At 41.6% G+C, this 24,555-nt stretch overlaps 1 protein-coding gene and 1 long non-coding RNA gene across 2 annotated transcripts; one reads left to right on the top strand and one right to left on the bottom strand.

The window, feature by feature from the left end:
• The first annotated feature begins 2,017 nt into the window (after positions 1-2,017).
• On the top strand, positions 2,018-13,590 carry hprt1 (hypoxanthine phosphoribosyltransferase 1). Its single transcript, XM_064326250.1, has 9 exons — positions 2,018-2,238; positions 5,993-6,099; positions 6,953-7,136; positions 8,556-8,621; positions 8,927-8,944; positions 9,041-9,123; positions 10,289-10,335; positions 10,650-10,726; positions 10,856-13,590. The coding sequence occupies exons 1-9, from the start codon at positions 2,212-2,214 to the stop codon at positions 10,901-10,903; spliced, it is 657 nt and encodes a 218-aa protein (XP_064182320.1). The 5' UTR covers positions 2,018-2,211; the 3' UTR covers positions 10,904-13,590.
• Positions 13,591-14,263: 673 nt separating this feature from the next.
• On the bottom strand, positions 14,264-20,172 carry LOC135250197 (uncharacterized). Its single transcript, XR_010328872.1, has 3 exons — positions 19,559-20,172; positions 16,558-16,614; positions 14,264-15,154 (listed from the first exon to the last, which is right to left on the bottom strand). It is a non-coding gene; the product is annotated as an uncharacterized LOC135250197 (long non-coding RNA).
• Between the last annotated feature and the right edge of the window lie 4,383 nt (positions 20,173-24,555).

The raw sequence follows: 24,555 nt of genomic DNA, 5'->3' as shown, positions 1-24,555 counted from the left end.
AATACATTTATCTTACCAGAACGGATTCCTAAGGTTTTGGGTGGTTCATGCCAGTGTAAGAATACATACCTGCAAGGTTGTCTTTGGGTCTGAACAGGTTAATTCTACAATGGTCCAATTATGTGAACCCATACTTTTTAAATTATTATTATACTTATTTACCTTTAGCAAGTAGTAAGAAAACAACTGTACCGGGGAAAAAAGATCTGTATCAAAATAAAGGCAGGAAAAGAGCATCAGCATGAACAAAATCACATAACCAACCCTGGATTCAGTGGAGTCAAACTGAACTCTGATCCTCTCGATTACCTTCTTTTTATACTTTTCCCAAGCTTTGATCAAGACTGGTAAGCCATTCAAAGACATAGGATGGAGTGAATCTGTGACCCCTCCCAATTAGGCCATAGTAGATTCGCTATCCTACTGATTGAATTCACCAAGTCTTTTGACTTGAGTAGTTCCTGATCTCTCATTCCTGGTTGCCATTCTACTATTAATGTGCACCAGCTACATTGTAATCACGATAAGACCAAGGGAATATGTGGCAGACAGACATAATGGCATCGGGGACAGATATTTCTTTCAAACCAAGAGCTCAGTTTTCATTTGCAGTGATGGCCTGGGTAATTGAAAGTGGCTAGGGAATTCAAAGGATTGCGTAGCCAATCAGATTTAATGGGATGATTAGGTGGGCAGATGTAGATAGTTTATTGCATGATACCCAAGGGTAAACACTCCCTATTCTTTTCAAATGAGCAGGGTTTGCTTCATCAGAAAGACAGCACTTTCTATGGCACAGTAACCCCATTGCGTTGTGGCGGCATTGGATTTTATTTGACTGAGGCAAAGGTGTCGGTCTCTGGCCCTCCAACTCCATCTCTGGCTGCAACTCTGTTTTCCCATTTTTCATAGCTTCACCAGTTCGACAATGAAAAGATACCAGGTGATATGGCTGCTGGCTAAATCTAAAAGTAATGTCACAGAATATTTTACATTTTACAAGACGGCTATGTCCTATGTCTCTCATAATAAATTGCAAGTCACTCTCCTACATCAATGGGCAGAGCGTTATGCTTAAAACCAGTAGGGGTGTGTGTGTTGCTTGGATATGGTTCTCCCTCTCTGTTAATGAGGTAAAGGTCCAAGAATGTCCAAAAAAAAAAACATAACCAATATTCTTTACACCAGTGACATTATCTATAGTTGGGAAACAAACAGACACTGTCAGTGAGGACCAGTGTGAGCAGCTATAAACTCACATGCCACAGTTCCTCTCACTCCATCTCGCAGTTTTTAGGGAAAGCAATTCAGAAATCGCCAGTAATTAAATTACAGAATTAAGCAATCAGACTAGCTTGTTTATGGCTTCCAAAGTCCACACAGGGTTTTAATTTTTTTATTATTTCATTTTGGCCAGCCAGCTGTGGGAACAGATTTTTTCTCATGAAGATTAGGATAGCGTGTTTTGTGTGAGGGGTATAACCACACCTGTATTTTGCTTTGGAAATGCACTTCTCTTCTCCCAAGGTCCCCTGTCAGTGTGGGGAGGTTTCATGCAGATATGGGCTTGAGTTTGGGAGGGGCTGAGAGTTACAGTGCTGGTGTAGTGGCATGGCTCTTGTAAATTTATTTTAAAGATGTGAACTTTGGCCCTAAATTACAATTCAGTGACAAGCAATGAGAGAGGTGGTATATAGGGAAGTGCCAACGTTTTATTTTCTCTGCTTGTAGCAACAATATTTCAATATAATACGAGGCTGTGATTTGACTTAAAAGTGCTTAGTAAGACCGGAAGTACATAATGTACATATTTCAGAGATAGAATGGAAGAGGAACCTGCAAGAATATGTCGATTAAAATGTAACTAGTAATTCTACCATTTATTCTAGCCAAATTTTAAAAAAGAAAAAGAAAAAGATCCGCATTGCGTTGTGTTCAAAGCATAGATTGACAGGAGCCTGACTGTATTGTGAAATGGGCGGGGCTACGAGGTTTGTCTTGTGTTGATTCGTTGCTCAGCCCGTCACCGTGAACAACATTACAGAGCGTAGGACCGAAAGCAGACGTGCACATAAGTCGCAAATCTGTCAGTGTAGAAATATTTTGCCAGGGTGGAGGATCTCTTCAGCTGCGTGTCGCGATCGGAGCATCCGCGCCAGACTGGAGCAACCCAAAGTCAGCGGTCGCTGTAAATAACGTACGACCACGGACATGGCGACGACCAGCCCCTGTGTTGTGGTAAGTTTGTCTGCGAGCTATAAATAATATTAGACCGACTGTCACTTGTCTTAGAGACTGCAGAGAAAATACACGACGGTTACCTTGTGTAAAATCGGTTCATGCATTCGGACCCGTTGCGTTGTTTTGCTTACAGTGATGCTGTTGTGTTTTGGGAATCCGATTTCATAGCAACCTGCGAACAAATTCTAAACGGCTCGTAGACGTCCAGCTCGCTCTTGTACTGTAGACAGATTTTTATACAAACAGAGGCCTGGGAGCACGCGTGTGACACATGGCATATAGCCAATGTACGCTTTGGTCTGCGACAGTTCACAACCTACCTATGACTGATGAACACAGATCTGGGACGAGGCTGGGGAAACGTGGCTGTAGCAGAATAAAGCCTGTAAACTAAGCAATACATAATGATACATAATGTATCTATAACTTTGGTCACTCATTAAAATAGCCTCTAGATGCATTGTAGCTAGTTTGCCTACATTCGTCTATGGGCTACGTTTTATTTTATTTAATGGCAAGTGTCACTGTTTCCTTTATATTTCAAAATATTCCAAAATTTTGGAATATTTTGGAAATTTTGGAGTTTCTCACTGTCTGCAGCCTGTTACATCGTACCGCTGACATAAATTTATTTCTCCTATTTTTACAGTAGCCTATCCCAACCTAAAATGTGACAGTTGAGTTCACTTTATGTTTTAAAATATATTTTAATTTAGTACATGCTTTCGATGGATCCTGACAGTGTTTGTGCAATGAAGGGAATTATAGATAGGCTACACTTTCAATTTCTGGCGACCTGCTGGCTTGACAATGGCGGGCATCAGTGCATTCAGGGTTTCGTGGTGTAAGCCGAGAGAGTACACTTCAAAGCAGCTCTCTGATTTTACGACTGCAGTGGTTCTACACGTCTGCGTTACCCGATTATTCTTTTTTAAATTATATAAAATTTTGTATTCGGTTGAAATGAATTCCTGTAGCCACGGCGCGGCTTTGTAATGAACATTACTACACGGCTCCTTGATACCGAAGAGCTGACCGCTGCTGGAGAACTGAGAAGGAAAGAAGCACCCCGATGACACAAAAGCTTATTTTTATGCTTATAATTGCGAATGAACGCTATAAAATTAATCTGTTCACATGGAACTGTGAACACGGTGTCATGTTAAGTGTAATATGATATGTAATGTGTTTTACAAACCAGTCTTTAAACATTTCTAAGGCTAATAAACATAGCTAGGACCATTTATATGTATTGTCTGTGCCAGGTAGTGGAAAAACAAATGATAGATTCCGACTTTTGATGCAGTCCTGCTAATTAAGCACTACAGTAAAACCATGAGCATCTCATTCACAGTACTTTTAAAAAACATGATTAGTTCACATGCATTTAGATTGAGGTTTAAAGCATGTCTTCGGAGAAGCTAAATTAGTATGTTCTCAGTAATTATGGATTACCCTAACGATAATTAGAGGGTGCATATGGTGACGAGTATATAACCATTGACGATACAGGCACTGTGAATGAAAGCTGGTTTGAGAGCACTTGGGGCAAAGAGAAAGTCTCGCTGTCTAGAGAAGATACACAGACATAAGACATCTTATTTTTCTAGTGCACGCTTTAACTTATTTATCCTGCTGAGCTTAAAGAAGCAATGTGGACCTTTAACATTTACATATAGGCCTAATTATTTCATTTCAGTGTTTCATATGTTAACAGAGAGCTCAGTATCGGGGAGGTGAAGTATTATAAAGTTCTTAATGCAGGCATGTGAAGACGGATAGTGGATAAGAAGAAAAAATGCTGTCCATACATTACAACAGATAAGACAAGGTAATTTATTAATCAACTATACTGTGACCAGCTAGTTTTCATCGGTGCTGTAGCAGTGCTATACAAACACAGTGGCCCTCCAGGACAGCAGTTTGAGATCCCCGCTTTACACGGACATGCAGACATGTTCATGGTTTCATAAACTCAGTCCTATGGACCTCTGCACATGCTGGAATTTCTACCAGCTAACTAACTTATTGTTCATTCAACTGTAGTCGGTAAAGGGGCTATACTGCATACACCTGTTGTATTGATATAATGTGAAGATGCGAACAAAAACAAAAAGTTAAAAATTCTTAATTATGAGCAAATTCAAATCATGGAAGTGTATAAATGTATTTCCTCAATTCACTTAACCAGTGACAGGATTGGCAGGAGCTAAAACCAAAATAAATATGAGTCCCCGCAACCAGTTTTAGTTACTGACAGGTTAGGGTACTAGGGCTTGTGAAAGATGCAATCTAAATGGTGGAGAGTCATTAGCTTCTCAGCATATGTAGAAATAGGCAACAAACCATGCAGAATTACTATTACTAAGTAGCTCTAACAATCACACTGACGGGTAACATAGTGGGAGTGGCTGAGGAAGATGAGACCAGTCGAAGCGCACTGCTGCATGCTACACGGAGGGCCAGTAACAGTAGATGCTGTTTAGGGGCTGCTCTGTCGGGCTGGCTGCATTTGGGTGCCCTGCTGGCTCTACTGGTGGGGTGTGGGGTCTTGTCCAACTCTCAAATTTTCAGGGACTGACTGACTGCTATAGGGGGATGAGTGACTAGTCCCAGAAAAAATAGGCTAATTGCCTTTGAAAGTTCTAATTTCATCATAAAATTAACATGTACATCGGTGCTCTGTACACTTTCAGGTATCATTAGCCTCCTGCCACTGCTGCTGCAATGTCCAACCTAGCCGAGCCTGTCACATGCCAGCAATGAGTAGCACAGGGTTCGCCTTCAGGTTGTTTGAGGAAATTAGATTTTAAAGTGAAAGAATTCAGAGTCAGGCCCTCCGTTCTTGTTTGCATTTTTTGAATAAACATGAAATATTTTTCTTCCTTTTCTCCTTTTGACCTTCATTTGCCATTGTACTTCTGCTGCCTCCGAGCCCTGTACATTAAAAAATACTTTTTTAGCGGCAGGTTTATGAAAACTTCGGTCGCCCGAAGGTAAAAATCCCACAAACAAGTTGAGCTAATTTGGATTAAATAGTAACGGCTCTTTCAAAGAACTGGGTGTACGACAGGTAGGCCTAGTGTGTCCTCCGGGCCTTGGGTGGTGCGTCTCCACACCAGCCTACCTGAACCTGTCATTACCCTCCCAGTTTCCCAGATTTAGCTGCTTCTTCTGTCCTCGCCTGTGGAGAACCCGAATCATGTGCTGTTTGCTTTTTGACAAGTCAGTTGCGCAAGTGTAGCTGAGCAGAGGCAGGACGGTAACTTGACCGCTTCCCTCTGCCCCCGTTCCTCCCACCTGCCAAACTTCTCTCTTGTGTTTGGCACGGCGTGACTCTTGTCTACCCTTTTTTTTAACCAATCCTATCCAGTGGGCTTTATGGCCCAATATCTACCACCATTCACCACTGTATTGACAAGGGAGCAAAAATAAAACCATGGCATATTGCGAAACCACACAAACCTGAGCCCAGACTTTAAAGAAAGCAGAGAGAAAACGAGAGGGACACCTTGTGACTCCTGCGCTTCCCAAAAGACACAAAAAACTGAAATCAACTCATCAGCAGCTTAACATAAGCAGCTAATTTAACCACTAACCTGCCAGACTGCAGGCGCATCGCTGTGGGAACGTCAGGTAAGTGCAGCCTGCCCTAGCCTCCCAAGGGCTGGGACAGGCAAGTGGGAAGCAGCACGCTGTCAGTGGAGCACGCCGAGTGATCTGTGTCTGTAAAACTGCCCGTGTGTTCCAGATCAGCGATGAGGAGCAGGGCTATGACCTGGACCTGTTCTGCATACCCAAGCACTACGCAGGGGCCCTGGAGAGGGTCTACATCCCGCATGGGCTCATCCAGGACAGGTCTGTACCTTCCGGCGGCCTCAAGCAAGGGCGCCCTCTCCCCTGCCTTTTCCAGGCGGCCATCTCAGACCGTTCTCTTACAAGGCCATCGGCAGTTAACTTTTACATTTTTAGCCTCAAACCACAGCCCTGGAGAGATGCAGTCGCCTTCTGGCTTACCAATGACTCAAGCACTTAAGGGGCTGGCTTGCATCAAAAGCCAGCAAGACACTGCAGCCCTCCATGACTGGAGCTCCCCGCTTTATGTTGTCATTCCATGTTCCCATGCAATTGCAGCCCGACATTAATTGGTTTCACCACTGACACGGAACACGCAGCAAACGACCTCACAAGACAGGTTTTGAATTAATGGGATGCCCCTGAGCACGTTCAGTGGGGCTCCGTCCTTGAGTGCAATCTTTTAGTGCTTTTCTGAGCGGGCAAAAAAAGAACATTGGAATAGAGAAGAAGATGAGATGAGAACCGGCCACTCGGCTGATGTACTGTAGGCTGATTTACCCCCAGTCTAGAATATGCAGAATTGCACCAGGGGTCTTTTGCCTGCCTCCACCGTTCCGAGAACTGCTGCACACATGACAGTAACTGCAGAACTCTGATCGCCATGGTTTCATTTGCACATGACTCACTTCTCCCACCCCGAACTTCCATTTTCCACAATGGTCTCTTAAAATGGAGCATGGAAAAAAAGAAAAAGCACACTTCCATTTTTAATTTTTGATGAGGAGGGGAGTGTTGATGACCTCATATGAACAAGGACTAACATAAAATGAAAGGAGAGGATAAGAACTGGCAGTTGGGACAAAAAAGCTGACCCCTGCCCCCCCCCCCCCCCCTTACTTCTGTGGCCCCCCAGGACGGAAAGGCTAGCACGGGAGATCATGCAGGACATGGGCGGACACCACATCGTGGCACTGTGTGTGCTGAAGGGCGGGTACAAGTTCTTCGCCGACCTGCTGGACTACATTAAGGCCCTGAACCGCAACAGCGATCGGTCCATCCCCATGACCGTGGACTTCATCCGGCTAAAGAGCTACTGCGTAAGACTCCTCCGTCTGTACTACTGTTTCAGCGTTTGTGTGTGTGTTTGTGTGTGCGTGTGTGTGCATACAGATAATAGTGGAAAATCACAATGCTGCAGGAAAATACTTGGCAACGTAAAAGTGATTCATTTGGGTGAAGACGGAGGTTCCTAAAACAATTTATTACACATGTGCACCAGATCTATTTTCTAACTGGGTCAGGACCCAGTGGTGGTTTTATGTGAGCAGTTCTTAGGATACACGCATAAATAACTTCCTTTTCATAACTCATCATCTTCTCTGTATATTATGCACTTTTTTCAGAGACAGTAAAATTTTATACTGTGCTCATGCATAGCACTAGCCATGGCGCACATGTAGTACATTAAAAAGATGTGAATTAATGTATTAGATTATGTTTTAAAAGGGGTTAGTCACAGAAAACCATTAGTTGTACCTGATTTATTCTATCTGCATCCAGTTTGTCTTGAAGCAACATCAAGTACTATTCTCTTCCTGAGTGCCCAGTTAGTGCCAGCCCTTCATAATGACTGCTGACCGTCTCTACGCTGGAGCTTATTTTGCATTTGCTGCATGTTTGTTACTCGTCTGTCCGCACATCCTGCAGGCCTGTACCAGGTCACCTGATTTTCTTTGATTTGCCTCTGCTTCACATAAGAGGATTTCATTGCCACTGACCCTGTCTGAATGCACATATTCTGATTATGCCATTCAAATGTGTCTTGAAAGGAGTACCCCAATCTTAATCCCGTACACGTGGTTAGCTCAATATTCCGTTTACATTCTTCGGTCAGTGCTGGAAGACGGCTTCCTACTAAATTCACTTCCTAGTGAATTTAATGCAATTAGTCTCACTGTCGATATTTTATCCTGATAAAATGCAGCGTTTCAGTGTCTTCCAGCTGTCTAATTTGTTCTCTTTGTTATCTTTCATTTTGTCTCCTACAGCGTTAAACAGCCTCAATGTTGATTCTTTTAATACAGAAATTAAGCACTTCTGTCTCCTCTTTGGTCCGTAAGTGAGGGATATGTGCAGGCCATGACATTTTTCACAGCGAACTATCTGGATGACTTCAACACTCAAGACACATTTTGAATCTGTACATACGCAGACCACGTTTAAGAGTTGTAAAAGGAGCGAGGTGTTTACATGCTTTTCATTTTCTCATTACTAGAGGTAAATGCAACCTATCAGATTTTTCATAATCAGAATAAGGGCTTAGCCGGGTTTTGCTTTTTGGAATAAGCTGATTACATGGGCTGTATCGTAACCGGCTTACTTGATTTTTCCGAATGAGAATTGAAACTGTCACCCGGGGGAAGGAAGAATTGTTTCGTTGTTTATTTTTTGGGAACCAGGATGTATGTATAATATTTAGCATCCACCATTCCACCCCTCTTTCTTTAATTCCCCAGAATGACCAGTCAACGGGTCAGATCAAGGTCATTGGTGGAGACGACCTGTCTACCCTCACAGGGAAGGTGAGATTCTTTTTCTGAATCACGTCCTGCACATTTAAGACACGCCAACTGCATATAAAAACAGTGCATGGCTTACTGGCTCAACACAGGCCCAGCTCTGCACAGCAGCACTGTGGCTGTGTCCTGCTGTGTATCAAACCAGGGAGAAATTTTGCAGAAATATCCATTAATTGTCCTCTTTTAGTGGTGAGACATGAAATCAACCAAAATTCCCCATGAAGGATAACAAAGAAATATTATTGAGGTTACGTGGTTAAGATGTGTCCCCCAGCACTGAATGTTTCTCTCTCTATTTTTCAATGCAGAACGTCTTGATCGTGGAGGTGAGTGAGCTGTTATTTCGTCATACTCTCATTCTGGCTGACTGGGCAATGTGGACAGCCTTTAACTTTTCTCCCCCCCTCCCTCCCCCTTCCTAGGACATCATCGACACGGGAAAGACGATGAAGACCCTGCTACAGCTCCTTAAGCAGTACCACCCAAAGATGGTGAAGGTGGCCAGGTACAGGGACCCAGGGGAAGGGAGGGTAGCACCACACTCATGGACTCCTACACCTCAGTCTTATCACTGATCAGATCTGTGTCAAATAACACAGTAACTCTTTGCATCAGTGACCTTCATTCCTGTATCACAAAGCAGGATTACCAAGTTAGCTGGCTAACTGCACCGAGTAAAACCTGGAACCCTCCCAAATCTGGAGCATAGACTGAATGTAAAGAGTTAATGCGTTGTTTGACGCAGGTCTGATCAAACGCATCATATCTGAATGCAGTAAAGCACATGTATCTAGGTGGGAGTCCATATACATCTTTCTCACTCCCAGTTTGAACAAGCCTGTCTTCAACCGCAAGACATTCTCTAGCCTCATATCGAGTCTATTAAGTCATTCAGTCAAATGGAAAGCACAGTACATCACTGCAGCTAACCAACAGGATTTTCTCTCTGTAAAAGGCAATCTACTATGTGGTTACACTGATAAGGAACCTGGCCCTGTGTGATATGGGAGCTGGTTAAGGTCAAACCTTTTCTCCCCAATTTGACAGTGAATTTGGACTGGCAGTTAGCCAAAGTCTTCCAATCAATGGGCCATTTCTCGAGTGGTCAACTGAGCATCTCCAGGAAGCACATCATCACAAGTCCCACAGGAAGTTTAAAAACCACTCTATTTATCAGTTATCTGCAGCTGCACATGTGCTTTGCATCTTCAGTTTATTAATAACTATTTTGTCATTCCTCCACACATGGTCATTGGTGCCTGTCATTTTTAAATAACTTCAAAAACATTTTTTTAAATTTTTTAAACCAGTGTGGCCAATTTGAGTTTTGTCTCAACAGTTTCACAACCCATAATGGCTGTGCTTTCAGGTGCATACTCTGGTGTTCACATAACCTGTCATTTACATGCAACGTCTGCTGTCACATAAAGATGCAAATGAATTAACTGTAATAAGGAGCCCCTGAATCTCCACAAATGATATGCACTCTGGTCATAAATCCCAGGAATGAATAAGCAACTGATTTCTGAATACAAAATAGTGAGCAAAAATATGAACTTAAAATATTTTATGAATTTTTTTGAGCAAACTTTGCTGAATCTTGATTAAACGAAGTGCTGACAAAAGTGTAGGAAGCTTTAATCCATCTGTGTAATCTTTCCTGCTGACAGTTTATTGGTGAAGAGGACACCAAGAAGTGTGGGATACAGGCCAGACTGTGAGTAGTACATTTCACACTGCTCTGCTCAAACTGAAATTCAGATTTCACACTGCTTAAACTGAAATTCAAGATGAACAGACTACTGCTTTTTACAGTCTTGGAATTACGTTGGTCTTACAAAGCCCAATTTAACAGTTTCCAGAGACGTACAAATGCTATAAAGCTGGTAAAAGCATTAATGTACAGACAATGATGAGGGACAATGTGAAGACATTTTCAATGTACATAATGGTAAATGTTGATTTTCAATTCAGTGGAGTGTACTCGGCTAATGATTCAGTTGACAAACAAAACCTTTTTTCCTTTCCCAGTCGTAGGCTTTGAAGTTCCCGACAAATTTGTGGTGGGGTACGCACTAGACTACAACGAATACTTTAGAGATCTAAATGTAAGTATAATCTACACAAACATCTTCCTTCTGGGTGTCGTAAACGTACAAGGAAATCATTCAGTGTGTGAGCTGCGTAGCACGTGGGAAAGCAGGGCGTTCAGAGACATGTGATTTTCTGCTTTTCAGCACATCTGTGTGATCAGCGAGGCGGGGAAGGAAAAATACAAGGCGTGAGGAAGGTCGACTCAGGCCCTTTTAGCTGTGTACGATTGTTCACATTTTCGCCATCGATGCTGCAGATCATTTTTGAACAGTGACTTTGTTTTGTTTTTTTTTGTTTTTTTTAATGGTTGTCGAGCATATCAATAGTACCAAGTTACCCAGAGGCAGCCAGGGCTTTCTCAGGTGACCTGGCATGCTGCTGGACACCTGCAATGTGCTAACACTGTACCTCAGTTTTACTATTTGCAAGCGAAAACTCAAATCTGTCTCTGAAGCCCCAGTTTGTTTTGCACAGGCTGGGAATTAGTCTGCATCTCCAGGGCTGGAGGCCTACAGTGTGCTATGGTGTTTTGTTTTGTTTGTGGTTTCATTCTTTTCAATCAGCATCCAATTTAGGCCTTGGAAACAAGGTGTGTGGTTTCATTCAGTGACATCATTTAAGCACTTATGTGCTGAAACGCGCTGAAAACCAGCAGTCAGTGCAGTCCTCCAGGAGCATCAGACCCCAGCTCTGTACCATGTGCAGTAGGACAATTTAATGCTGACTTTGTGTGGTGCCAGTTTTCCACATTGCCACATTTTGGCTGGAAATTCAAAGGGCAAAAAAAGCTGTTTTAGTTTTTCATGAGCCAAATTTAAGACAATCTCTTTACTGTAAACAGTTTCCAGAACAATCCAATTTCAAATAAAATGAAAGGATCGTGTACGTCCATGTCAACCCCTTGGATTCCTGTACCAAATGCAGATTCCATTTTTGACCTCTGGCTTGTATTTGACTAAACCTCCTATAATACAAAGAATTCATATACTTATACTCAACAAACCATATAATGCGAGTTCAATACATCAATTGTGTTGTAAATGTAGCTATAATGAAATGAATGCAATTCAAGAGGAAATTAAAGAATGAGGTTCAGCTGGACTGAATGTATGAAAACAGCATGTCCATCACACTGGTATAACCCAAACTACAGGCCAGCAAAGTCTGGAAACTGCAAATAACTGATCCAGTGGCTGACTGCAGACACACCTTGCTTTCTAACAGTGAAGTAAAAACCAAAACAACCATGGTTACTGAGGGTGGGTGTAACTATCTGCTACTTTACAACTGACAGCTGCTGCCCTCTGGTGGCAGCATAAGGAACTGTACTCTTTCTCTAACGTGTTTTGTACCATACCAAGCCCTGCTCTGCTACTCTACACCCAACCCAAAAAAAATAAATATTGCACTGGGCTGTAACCTGGGGATGACAGAATTGCTTGCTAAGGTCATAACCAATTCATACCTCTTTTAATGCTTATGCTGGTGACAATGTACATTCAATTAATATATTTTTGTTTTTTTGCATTTCAATAAATTATTTAATTTCCACATCATAAAAACATCATTTCTAGTGCCTTATCTACCAGGTTATGGGATGACAAATTACACCTTTCGATATTTACATTTGAAAGAGTCTAAACTGGGTTTATCTGTAGTTCAAAAAAAGAGATGAAAGCATGTATCTAAAAAATACCGCACTGGTTTATTTAGAACATTGCTTTTTGGAACAGAACATCTGAAGATCGGAAAAATGCACTGGACTAGATGACATAGAGCCTCGTGTATTTTGTACTGGGGGCTAGATATGCCAGAGAGAGGGGGAAAGGGAAAAAAGAGTCAATCTTCACACTACTGAAGATATGCATAGAGACTGTAATACAGAATGTAATGCTTGTAATATGGTAAATATTTTTGGAGGACATAGGCATATGCAGCCACTTTGCGATCATTCCATTTTAGATCAAATACGGGACATGCAAAATTTAGGCAAGAAAATTCCCTTGACAGCTAATATTTCTCAAAAATTTTCCATGCAGAAACGTATGCAAATTTGATCATTTCTAGTAATAACTGCATGAGTCTCAAAAGTTGGCCAGTTAACATAGAATGTCAAATATTTTAGAATTACAGTACACCAACACAGACATAAGTGATTTTTAAAAAATATTAACATCATCTTTCAGCACTGCTTTTGTGCAGTTAGTGGTTTCAAAGTGTACATCAACCCTGGGTTGATTTACAAAATGATGCCGCCGACTTTTATCCACGAAGCTGCAGTTTGGCTAGCCGCCTACAGGGGGCAACTGTAGGCTGTAGCACCATCAAAGCTTCCTGTTTTTCAGTTAATTTCTGAAGAGGGATCTATTGTATGTCTGCTATGCCTCTGACCCAGAGCCTCTGACTGCTTTTCCCATTGTTGTCCTTGTTACCAGCGATTATCACACACTCCACCAATAAAGATTATGTTTTGAAAACACAACGATTATAAAGCTTATCCCAGTCCTTGCATCATGTTTTTTTTTTTTTTTTTGCTTTTTGTAACTCCAAAAAAAAAAAAAAAAAACCCCAGGTTACTTTCAAGTTTTTATTTGAAACTGAAATACAACATTATTAAAACATTTAGTGCTGTGGACAAGAAAAAGTAAGAAAAGATTTTTATAAGGCATATTACTGTTGCTACAACTAAAAAATATCAACAGCTAAAATTTAAAAAGATGATCACATGAATGCATACCTCACAAAAAGCTTAACAGTTCCACTTATTCGCATTTGGCCCCAAGAGTGATTTATTTAACCAGTAACATTTTTTTTTGGTTTTCATACATTATTATGACGACTTCTGATGCAATCCAAGACGTACAGCAGGGGTGTTGAATCAAAACTGAGAACGGACGGGCGTGGCTGCAGGCTTTTGCTTTGTCCGGGCACCGAAACGCCCACGCAAATCGACTAACCACGATCTTCAATCAAATGACTAAGTTGAACCGCGCATATTGGTGCTGAGCAAGAACAAAAACCTGCACCCACACTGGACACAGCCCATGTTGACTCAATTAAAAAATTTAAAATTTTAAAAAACTGCAGCGTGGAAGTCTTGAGCAGAGCGAACGGGCGTGGGTACGGACAGGCGTTACTGGAGCAGAACAGCAACACTGGATACGGCAGGCCAACTCCAGTGTTTACGTGCTGCTACGGCACCGCCCACGGACACGCCCCTCCGCTTCCTGGGGGCTCGCCGGACGCCTGCCAATGGGCTGAGCGCGAGGGAGAAGAGGGCTGGGGCCGGAGGGGCAGCTCCTCATGGTCTGCATCTCCATGTCTCTACAAACCATGACGTGCTGCTACAGCGGCCGCCAGTGAGAAATGAGCGCATCGACCTACACACGCTCACACATATACATATACACACACACACATACACACACACTCACACATATATATATATATATACACACACACACACACACACACATTCACATATACATATACACACACACACATTCACACACTCACACATCACACACACACACACATTCACATTACATATACACACACACACTCACACATATACATATACACACACACACATACACACACACTCACACATATATATATACACACACACACACACACACATTCACATATACATATACACACACACATTCACACACTCACACACATACATTCACACACACACACTCACATTCACACACACACACACACACACACTCACACATATACACACACACTCACACATATATATATACACACACACACACATATACATATACACACACACACACATTCACACACTCACACACATACATATACACACACACTCACACACACACTCTCTCTCTCTTGATTTGATGCCACCATTAAATATAAACAAGGTTCCCAAATGAGCAGGCATTTCTTCTATTTTTTTACCAACACAATACCAATACACATCAGTTTTCACGCAGATCTGTACAGAAATATATATAAAATGTCAGCGTCTTCTCGCCGAAACTATACCCGTGCCGTGATGAACACTCACTTGAATTAGATTTTTAAATCGACGGCAAGTTAGGCCGGCTCTGTCCCCCGTCTCAGATCACATCACAGCCAGCACAGAAGGGTTAGAGCAGACCGCACGCCCGGCTTTCAGCATTTCTAAAGCAGAGGACACACTAAAGATCAGATCCAAGAGACATTTCATCTCCTGCCATACAGTCAGCAGTGCTGGGGGCGCAAATGCATCTGCGGTGGGTAAACCGTGCGGGGGGTGGGAGGGGGAAGTCCCAAGCTCAGTGTACACACATCTCCTCTCCCCACCTCAATGAGAAAACTCCCCTCCCCCACCTCCTCTTTTCCATCCCACACAAGTACCACGGCCATGTAAAATGCTTCAGCGTCTGCGGTAATGGCTGGTCCACACACCAGTTCTCACAAGGCCCCTTTAAGCAAAAAAAAAAAAAAAAAAACAGTATACATATATTTTTGTTATGCATAATTTTATCATTATACTACGAAATGCCGAACGTGTGTGTTTTTGCACGTGCACGTCCATTTGCACAAGGCTAAATCATCGGTCACCACACGCTAGTGCATCAACACTGAAAGCTCACACTTGGCTGCGAGAGAAAGGGCTGGAGGGGAGGAAACGACTGACAGTGGCTGATAAAGAGCAAACAGAAAAAATGTTGAGAGAGAGAGAGAGAGAGAGAGAGAGAGAGAGACCGAATCTATAGGAGCCCTGCTTCAGCTGGTAAGACGAGGGTGAGGACCATTTTTTCTGGAAGGCTGTCTCTATTTCTGAATTTAAAACCAACTTTCTCCCTTAATTATTTAACTAACCCAATCATTTATCTGACATTTTAACTGCATTTAGTGATGAGCTTGTGAATCACAGCTGAAGGCTGTTCTTGTGTCCCTGAGTGAAACGTTTGGCTGCAGCCTCATTTTCAAGTGAACCGGCACTGAAGCAAACAGCTAATTAGCCAAACGAGCCAGGCTAATCGGCGGGCCTGCATGTACACACACCCCTCCAGGGTTCCCCCATCCCTGTTCTAGGATAATGTCAAACACTCTGGGCGCACACTGTCGCTCGTCCTGCGTCTCTGTTCTCACAAATACTCAGTTCTCAATCAGAGGTTGTGCAGGGCATGAAACAGGCCCTCTGCGAAACTGAGCAGCTCTTCACTCTGCAAACTGCAACAATCAAGTTCCTCAAGTTGTAATTAGAGCTGCAAGTAGCTAAATGACAGTGACAAGGCAGTGGTTTTCGAATGTTCTTATCCTAGAACCCACGTTATGAGCTAATTAATTTTCTGTGACCCATCATTTATTAAATAGAACATGCCATGCATTGGTATTTCAGCTGGTGTCAAAACTAGAATTACACCATAACAGGTGTATTGAACAGTTGCAGTTTAATTTTATAGGCGTAAATGCTAATGGAAAATATCACAGGCAGCAAGTTGTACTCCTGTGTGTGTCTCACTACCTACCTGTGGGTCCCGACTCACAGCCTGGGAGCCAGAGCTATGAGGTACAATGCTAATTTTCAGGAAACTGCATTTGGATGCTTGAAATGAGTCATAAAAGAACTTTACATGACACACCACGAAATGGCTGAAAACTAGTTACGAAACTAGTACACGTGAGCAGCAGGCAGCCTAGTATAATGGTTCAGGAATAGTTTCAGTAAAATACCCAGCTATTTAAATGGCTTGTATGTTTTTTTTAAATTATAATTTAAGTTGGAAATGTAATGTAAATGTAAGTCGTGTATGTAGCTCTGGGTAAGAGTGTCTGTTAAATGCCTAAAATGTAAAATGTAAATGTAAAGTCGGTATACCAGCCTGGCCTACAGCAACCGGCTCACTGTCCTGGTCATGAAGGGCCATCAGAACACCTGGAAGAACAGACACACCGAATAAATTGTGAAACACAGCAAACAATCAGCAATGGATTAGCATCAGATATTACAGTTTACCTAACAAAGTGAGTCTTTGTAGGGGAGTTGGTCTGCCAGCACTCCACAATGTGACTTCCTACACACAACAAAATGTCTAATCTTCAAGCGTTGTCCCTACCACCCCGTGTTAACATTTACAGCTCAGAACTAAGCACACGCTTTTCCAGGACTGCAGCCTCCCTTTTTTAAAAATTAAACAATCCACTCATACTGATGTATGTTTTACTGAAAACATTTTTCCTGTTAAGCACCTTCCTCAGGGGCACAACAGTGGGACCTGAAGCAGCAACATCAGTAAAAGACCCATTCCCTGACCACTACACTACATTTCCACGAGTTGACTGACGGAACTTACAGGTTGTGCGGCAGAATTGGTTGCAAAACCATTCTGATGTTCAAGCATAAAATGCACCTTAACATCCATAACAAGTTCATCCATGGAATTCAACACAAGAGCACGTATGTGCTGATTACTATTTTAATTGAAATAATTAAAATAGTAGTAAAAATATCCACACTTGCAGGGTCCCATATATGTACAAAGTATCCTTTCTGCAGAAAGGGCTCCAGGCAGTACTCTGAAATTGGATATGTGTAAAACCGTGGGCAGTGGGTGTGGTGGGAAATATAGCAGTCCATAGCACAGCCCCCATATCAATACAAGTAATCGTGATGGGTCACTCCTTTCATCAGGCCCAACAACCCATCCATCCTCAAAAATTGGGGTGGAGGCTCACTAGAGGGATTTGCGCAAGACACTCGAAGTGATTAAGTTGAGGGGGGGAGGGTGGTGGTCAGGTTCCCCTGCTGCCCACTTGGGGTACTGCACTGCACCTTGGTTTAGTGGAAACTAGGCGGGCCTTACATTCGGAACAGGCCTCAACTTGCCTGCTGAGTTACCTCCAGGGCAAAGATGATTTTTTTTTACATTGTGAATAATAAAGAAGAAAAGTTATAAAGGGAAGGTGCTGATAAATTGGTTTTTAATCAGTCATATTCCCTAAAAATATTATCGCACAATGCCATACGATAGGCACTGTTAATTATTCGCACCTGTTAGATAATTCTAAACGGGCAATTTTAATATTACATTTAGAGGACGCTCTTATTCAAAGCCACTCACGTGTAAAAACATCTAACAACGCTAGAAAGGTGGTAATTATTTGAGTGCTTAAGGGCTTGTCATGTTACATCTAGTGACCTCAAGGCCATGACTGTCGGCACATTTAATTCAAATATTTTACAAGTAAATGGAAATAGCCTGCATAACATGCACATACGTTACACCAGCGGTTTATCAAATTTAATTTAACCTATGAATGGGGTGCTGGTGTAAATAATATGCATATTATTTTAGAGTGCGTAGACTACCTTAGATCAAAAACCGCAGCAGCCAGGGAAACAGACGTAGAGTGAGTAATTCACGGCGTGGCAACTCCAAGTGCTCCCTGCGAGTTGGACATGACCAGACACGTCCCTTACTTGGCTACAGCAAATGACAACTCTAACATGGAAATATATTAGCTAATGTACTTGTTTAGTATTGTCATTTAAATACTATTCTGCAATTGAATCTATATTTACCGAGAGTGAACAAATAGCATATATAAAGGCCCTTACATCGCAACTTCTGACATTAGTAAGCCAATGTTTCGGCGATACACAACTATACAATGAATGAAACAAAAAAATATTTGGAATACTACAAGACAAGTCTGCAGATTTGGAAAGCCAGCTGGCAACTGGGGAAATCAACGACCGCATTAGAAAAGAAAAACGCCAACGTAGAAGCCTAATATCTTGTAGGCCATTACATTAGGCTGGAGAAAGATAACAATTCGTCATAGCAGACTATTTCTCACAATATATATTTGATATTTCGAAAATAACGGTCAGATTTAATAAACCAATTATAGACTAATCAAAATAGAAACCCTAAAACGAATGTTATTCAAAATACAAGTTATATTGAATTTCTAGTATAAATACGTTTCGTGTAGTAGCTAGCTAGACTATATGCTAATAATTTCACGTAGAAATTAATAGATATCGATTTAACTGGATTTAAAAAAAACAAGCAGTTACAAATAATAATAATAATAATAAGGTTTCAATCTGAACATTTAGCTTTGTGGCGAATCCCTTTGTGCACAAGTTGCCCAAGAAAATGAAAAGCCAAACTTTTATCTTCCGAAAACAATACGTCGACAAATTTAGTGATAAACTTGGGAACAGCAGACGGACAAAGCTGCGTTTGGCACAAATAACCTACTTTTCAAATATTCTATACGTAGCCTATTTTACTTGCTTGATATTGTAATATTAGATCTAATTCCGTGTCTTTTTTCGAAAACTAAAAAACTCAACAAAAGTCCCAAAGTTGCAAAACACCAGAGCAGCATTACATTCAAACTGTTCGCCAAGCAGTCTTTTCCTTTTGCTGTTCTTTCTTAGTTAGAAAATTCCGTTTACATCGAAACGAATATCTTTGTTATAGCTAAGTAGCTAGCCAGCTAACTATTATATAGAAAAGTTAGAATGTACAGCTGGATAGCGAACAACAAATTACTATGGAACCACATTCTGGATGAATGAAGACAAACCAGTCTTTTTTCACGCAACCATTACATTCTCTCGTAATAATTTCAATCTTTCTCCTTATATTTTAAAGACACTGAGCGCATAAAGACGCAAAATTAGCGTGTAAAAGTGTCCAGCCACTCAGGTAAAATCATGGACTATATTTTCCACCTAACAATCAAATTTTTCGAGATGCCTCAAACGTTGCAATTTAAGAACTACGGAAGAAAGTGAGTGGTGGAGACTGAGAGTTTAAAAAAAAAAAAACATGAAAAATAATTCCCAAAAAATCCAAACTTACCTCCAGCCCAATCGAAAATGGCGCCGAAACGTAAAAAAACGTATTAAATTTCATTGTAAGGTCGCTTGCAAGGCTTTGTGGGAACATGAGCGATGCAACGTCCTCTTCTGGTTCTGTTGGAGGCGGTGTTGTTGTGTTCTCTCTGCAGAGGCACGTTTTAATAAACGAGCAATATTAATTTCCCGTCTCTGAACATTTTATCAACCTAGTGTGTATTGCACTGGTCTAACCCTCTCATGGCACAGCTAGCATAACGAGTTTTATGAAGAACATGCGGTGCCGCAGTCAGCGATAGGCTACTACAACTAGCCTAACTTTGTTTTAAACTTCATCGCATTTAGATTATATGCTACGAAAATATCGCATATCGTGCAGACCTCGACACCAATATTAACGAATCGCATTTAATTATATGAAACTGTACTGGAAACTTGCGCAACCAACGAAAAAAATTAGGTTCAGCTAAGTTTTGTGTAGGCTAAAGTAATTAAAAAGACCATAGATGTGCATATATCTACGTAAGGATTTGCTATTTTTATCGTTTGTTGTAATAAAAAAAAAAGTTTTATGAACGCACTTAAAGACACGCGGAATACAACTTAATATCGAATGATAATGAATACAGATCGTATGGGTGTATTCTGTTTTTCAGTTAATCATAAAATGAATTGCAGCCCCACAGGAAGTTTAAAGTGGCGCAAAAATGTATACACCCACATATGACCATCAGACTTTACACCTTCGCTGATGGGAGAGAGACCACGAACACCACTCAAAACCGTAGGCTACTAACGAGAATTTATATTGAAATAACATATATGGCTTTAGGCTACTACGTTTTGGAAGAGAGTTGTTCGGTGTAACTTATAATTTCTTTTACTGCTGCTTTACAGATCACTATCTTCCTGTTTAAACACGACCCCCCCCCCCCTTTCACCACTGAACAGTAAATAACAGCGAACCATATTCGTAGTGAACAGTCAGGCCGTTCCCTATGCCTTGCACGCTTCAGCGACCGCTGGAAAGCACTGAAAGTGAAAATAAATGACTCGGCTCCCACTCCTTCGTTATTACATAGATCTGTTGAAATAAGGAACGTTTATACATTTTTTAGTATTTACTGATACTGCAGCATATCGCCGCATATGTTAACCTTTCGAAGAGTGGGGTTTTTTTTGAATGACTTATTTAAAAATATTATAAATCAGTGTCATAGAACTCCATTGCGTTCATTTACTAGGAGCCTACTTATTGTGATATCAGCATTAGAATGTTCGGTTAAGAATATTATATACTTTAAAGGAGACAGGTCCACAGTAACATTTTTTTTTAATTTCCGCAAATTGACTTCTGCTGGCTGGCCTCTTGAAAAGAACCGAAACTCACGAACTTTTAGAAGCTTATATTCAATCCAAATGTGTTCTTTATTTAAATGTAGGAAACAAATGTAATGTGAGTTTCTGTTTTACTTTGACCAGTAAATGGCACTGTTCCTCGTAAGGTTGTACTGAATAAAGGCCCAAATATTAACGTACACTATACTTTACTAACTACTGCTGGCTGGAATTAATACATAAAGGTCACTATGAAACTATGATTTTTTTGCCATCTCTGTAAGTGTAGGCTAACTTTCTGTTATGTGAATCAATGGTGGATCTTAAGTGCTAAGTGTGAAGAAGGTCCACCTTTGTCTGGGCACCTGTGCACTTCATATTCCTCGGGCTATATTCGAGTCCTGTTCACACAAGCTGCGGCATGTAAAGTGCAATGGCGGCTTATACAGAATCTGAGTCATAGTGATAGACATGACTGAGTCAGGGAGGTAGATAGCGGTGCATCAGCACGTGGGGTTTGTGTGTGTGTGCATGTGAGTGTGTTTTCACAACATTTACCAGAAAACATGAAAAGACATGACAAATTGCTACTTAAACATTGCTTTGCAAAGGGAACAAAGATAAAATTGACACATAAAGTGGATGAAGTGTCACTTCTGGTCAGAAAAAGATTCCCAGCTATCGTTTCATGTTTCAAGAATATTGGTTTATGAGTTGTGACATAACATTATGATCCGATCATTCCCAAAACAGTCTTTAAACATATATATTTTGTCCAAAGCAAATTCTGCTTAGGTCTCAAGAAAAATGTTTCACATGCACACTTATAAACAACATCCCCTGATGGTTATCGTTTAGTCATTTCTCCGTGAAAGAACATGAATGTTCCAAATAAAAGTCTTGAAATAGCAGAGAACATTGTTGACATTATGGTAAAATTTACATAAATGAAAATCTTCAGTAAATAATTTTTAACGGGAATAACAGAACAGAATTACTTTGTTCCTGTTCTTTGTGGCATAAAGATAAGGTTCAAGGGACATCCAGGAAACTGGACAAATGTATTCGCTGGGGAATGTTTATCCTGACTTCCCTAACGTACTGGGAATGCTCTGGGAATCAAAAAATTGTTAGCGGAGTTAACGCTTGCTGTGCATCAGCAGTCCCTGTTTTGTTGTTGTTTTGAAGGGAGCCGTTTGAGTCACTTCCTTCCTCTTGTCTGGGCTGCAGGCAGTCGAGAGCCTTGGTCTCAGCGTACTACTAAAGCTCTTCCTGGTCCGGCATTGTCACCGGCCTATGCTCTCGCTTGGCCTGAGCTGAGACAGTAATATGCTGTTAGGGACCTGCCTGAGAGATTGACGTCACAACAGGCAGTTTTACAGGCATGTGGCAGAGAGGCTGTCAAACACGCAGTGTTGATTTGCTGTCATGTGAGATGTCTCCATCTGGTATCACACTGAACTTCTCGGTATTACAATGGATAAACAAATCAACTTTGGAAAGGTGATTTCAGAACTGTGGAGGTGTGGCAATTGAAGCTGCAAGGATATGTGTGAATCTCGTCAGTTTTAAGCTATCACTGCAGAGGTGTATTTTTTTTATTGCAAATTGGTTTAATTTCTTCAGCAGAGCTAACAGTTGTGTATACACTTGACAATAAATTTAGTTATCACAGTCTTACAATTCAAATCAGACAAACCTTTAAACAAAAGTGATCTTGTTAATTTTGCCTTGAGCTCAGTGTAAAGAATCGGGTATTTTTTAATGCATCTGCCCTGCCATACCCAAATATAATTTGCTTTGTGGTACAGTCATACAAGCTGCTTGATCTGTTTCTGACCTTTCACATCAGGTGCAGTCCTGCAGTATCTCAACAGGAAACTGAATTATTGATACCTTCAGCCTGTCCTACTGAAGTCCACCAGTCTGTCACTTGGTGGAGGGAACTATTCATGAAAGCACATCTGATGAATGATGAATTGAGTTACTGTGGTATGAAACCATCACCAGCAAACTGATCTTACCAACTAAGCTGTGCAGTATGAGAGGGCATGAGAAAGAATGAGAAGCAAAACTGAAGTTTACTCATCTGTGAGTCTGGTTTTGTGGAAAGGCACGTGCAGAAACAAAAAGGAAGGAATTACCACACACACACACATATATTACTTAAGCATACTGAGAGTCAATTAGTGAAAATGAGCCTGTCACTATACGAAACCCAGCGTGTCTTTGTTGGAAAAAAACACACCCAGTGTTTCTCGGCCGTGTGTCTGTGAGGGGGATTCCCACATCGTCTCCCCCCTCCCTCTGGTCTTCGGCTGGTGTCAGAATCAGCTGACCCGGGTAACGACCGCCCAGACGCCTGGCTGTGCCACTCATGTCTTTCATTAAAGATAGAGAAAGGGAGACATTGTCCACAGCCAGACAGAAGGCCTTGGATGGGGATGAATGCCATGTGACTTGGCTGGGACATATTATCCTGGGCTGGGCAGGGCGGGCAATGTACAGTGGAGATGTTGGTGTTTGTGTGTGTGTACGTGCGTGTGTGCTTACGTGCATGTGTGTGTTCGTGTGTATGTGTGAGAAGGGGCAAGATGACAACATTTACAGAGCATCACTGGTGATAGTATGTTGCAGTATATGCTGAGTGCCTTCACTGCATTTTGAACAGACCCTGACGGGCGGCCATTTTGGTCCATGTAAAATCAAGGACTTGAGAAATTAGGCCTAGCAGCTGTTCTGTAGTAATGCTCTTCCCTCCACTAGATTTACTTTCAGCTTTTATGAGGAAACCTACTGGGACACTGCAATTTCACATCACCAAGAATAACATCAAATATAATAGAGGGGAACAAAAAAAAAACCTTTTTGAAGTGTACTGTGCCACTGAAGCATAATTGTATCTGCCTCTATTACTTGTCTAGGTAAGTGCTTTTGAAAGAAGAAATAAACAAAAAAACACAAAAAGACAAACAGAAAAAGCTTGCATTAAAATTTCCTTTCATCCATTTCCCTTGTGTGAAAAAGAAACATTAGTATGACACAGTTGGAGGGAAAACATAATTTGCATTAATGTGCGTGCAAACAGCCAGACTTAAAGCTTCACCACTGCAATGGATGGGCCCCACGGTCTGTAATAAAATCCTGACTATGCCAGTGCCAAATGTGGCCAGAAGCACCACAGGGTAACACATAATTGGCAGTAGCACCACCCAGGCTTAGGGATGGTTCAATTGGTTGGGATCCATGTATCGTTGGTCTCTAACGACCCCCGCTGGTCAATTGGTCACTCGTGGTCTGTCTGCTAAACATGCTCATAGAGTGTCTTCCTCTGACTCATGTCTGTGCAAGCTTGGCCTGTGAGGTGTGGTGATGTCACATGAGTGCCTGCTTGTGTACACTCCCACATCAGCTGCAGCAGATTAGAGTATGAGTGCGGATATTCTTATTACGCTTAAAAAGATCACAATTCGCTGTATTGTGCATCCCTACTGTACTGACTGGTCTCCTGCCCCAGGCCTCAGACCAAGGTAGCTGAGATCATGAGACATAAAAGCTGAAAAAAGAAAAAGGAAATGGGTGGAGGGAGCACTACTAGTGGTAAAGCCCCCCAAGACCTCAGTCTGTATGCTAGTGTTGCTGTCCAGGCACTGATGATGGGGA

Source organism: Anguilla rostrata, chromosome 3, assembly GCF_018555375.3.
Source record: "Anguilla rostrata isolate EN2019 chromosome 3, ASM1855537v3, whole genome shotgun sequence".
NCBI lineage: Eukaryota > Metazoa > Chordata > Actinopteri > Anguilliformes > Anguillidae > Anguilla > Anguilla rostrata.
This window is presented reverse-complemented; position numbering and strand designations above follow the sequence as displayed.

Coding starts and splice junctions, on each gene's coding strand:
- hprt1 (XM_064326250.1), top strand. CDS start 2,212: ATGGCGACGACCAGCCCCTGTGTTGTG. Junction 2,239..5,992: donor CGACCAGCCCCTGTGTTGTG/GTAAGTTTGTCT, acceptor CGTGTGTTCCAG/ATCAGCGATGAGGAGCAGGG. Junction 10,336..10,649: donor TGTGGGATACAGGCCAGACT/GTGAGTAGTACA, acceptor TTCCTTTCCCAG/TCGTAGGCTTTGAAGTTCCC.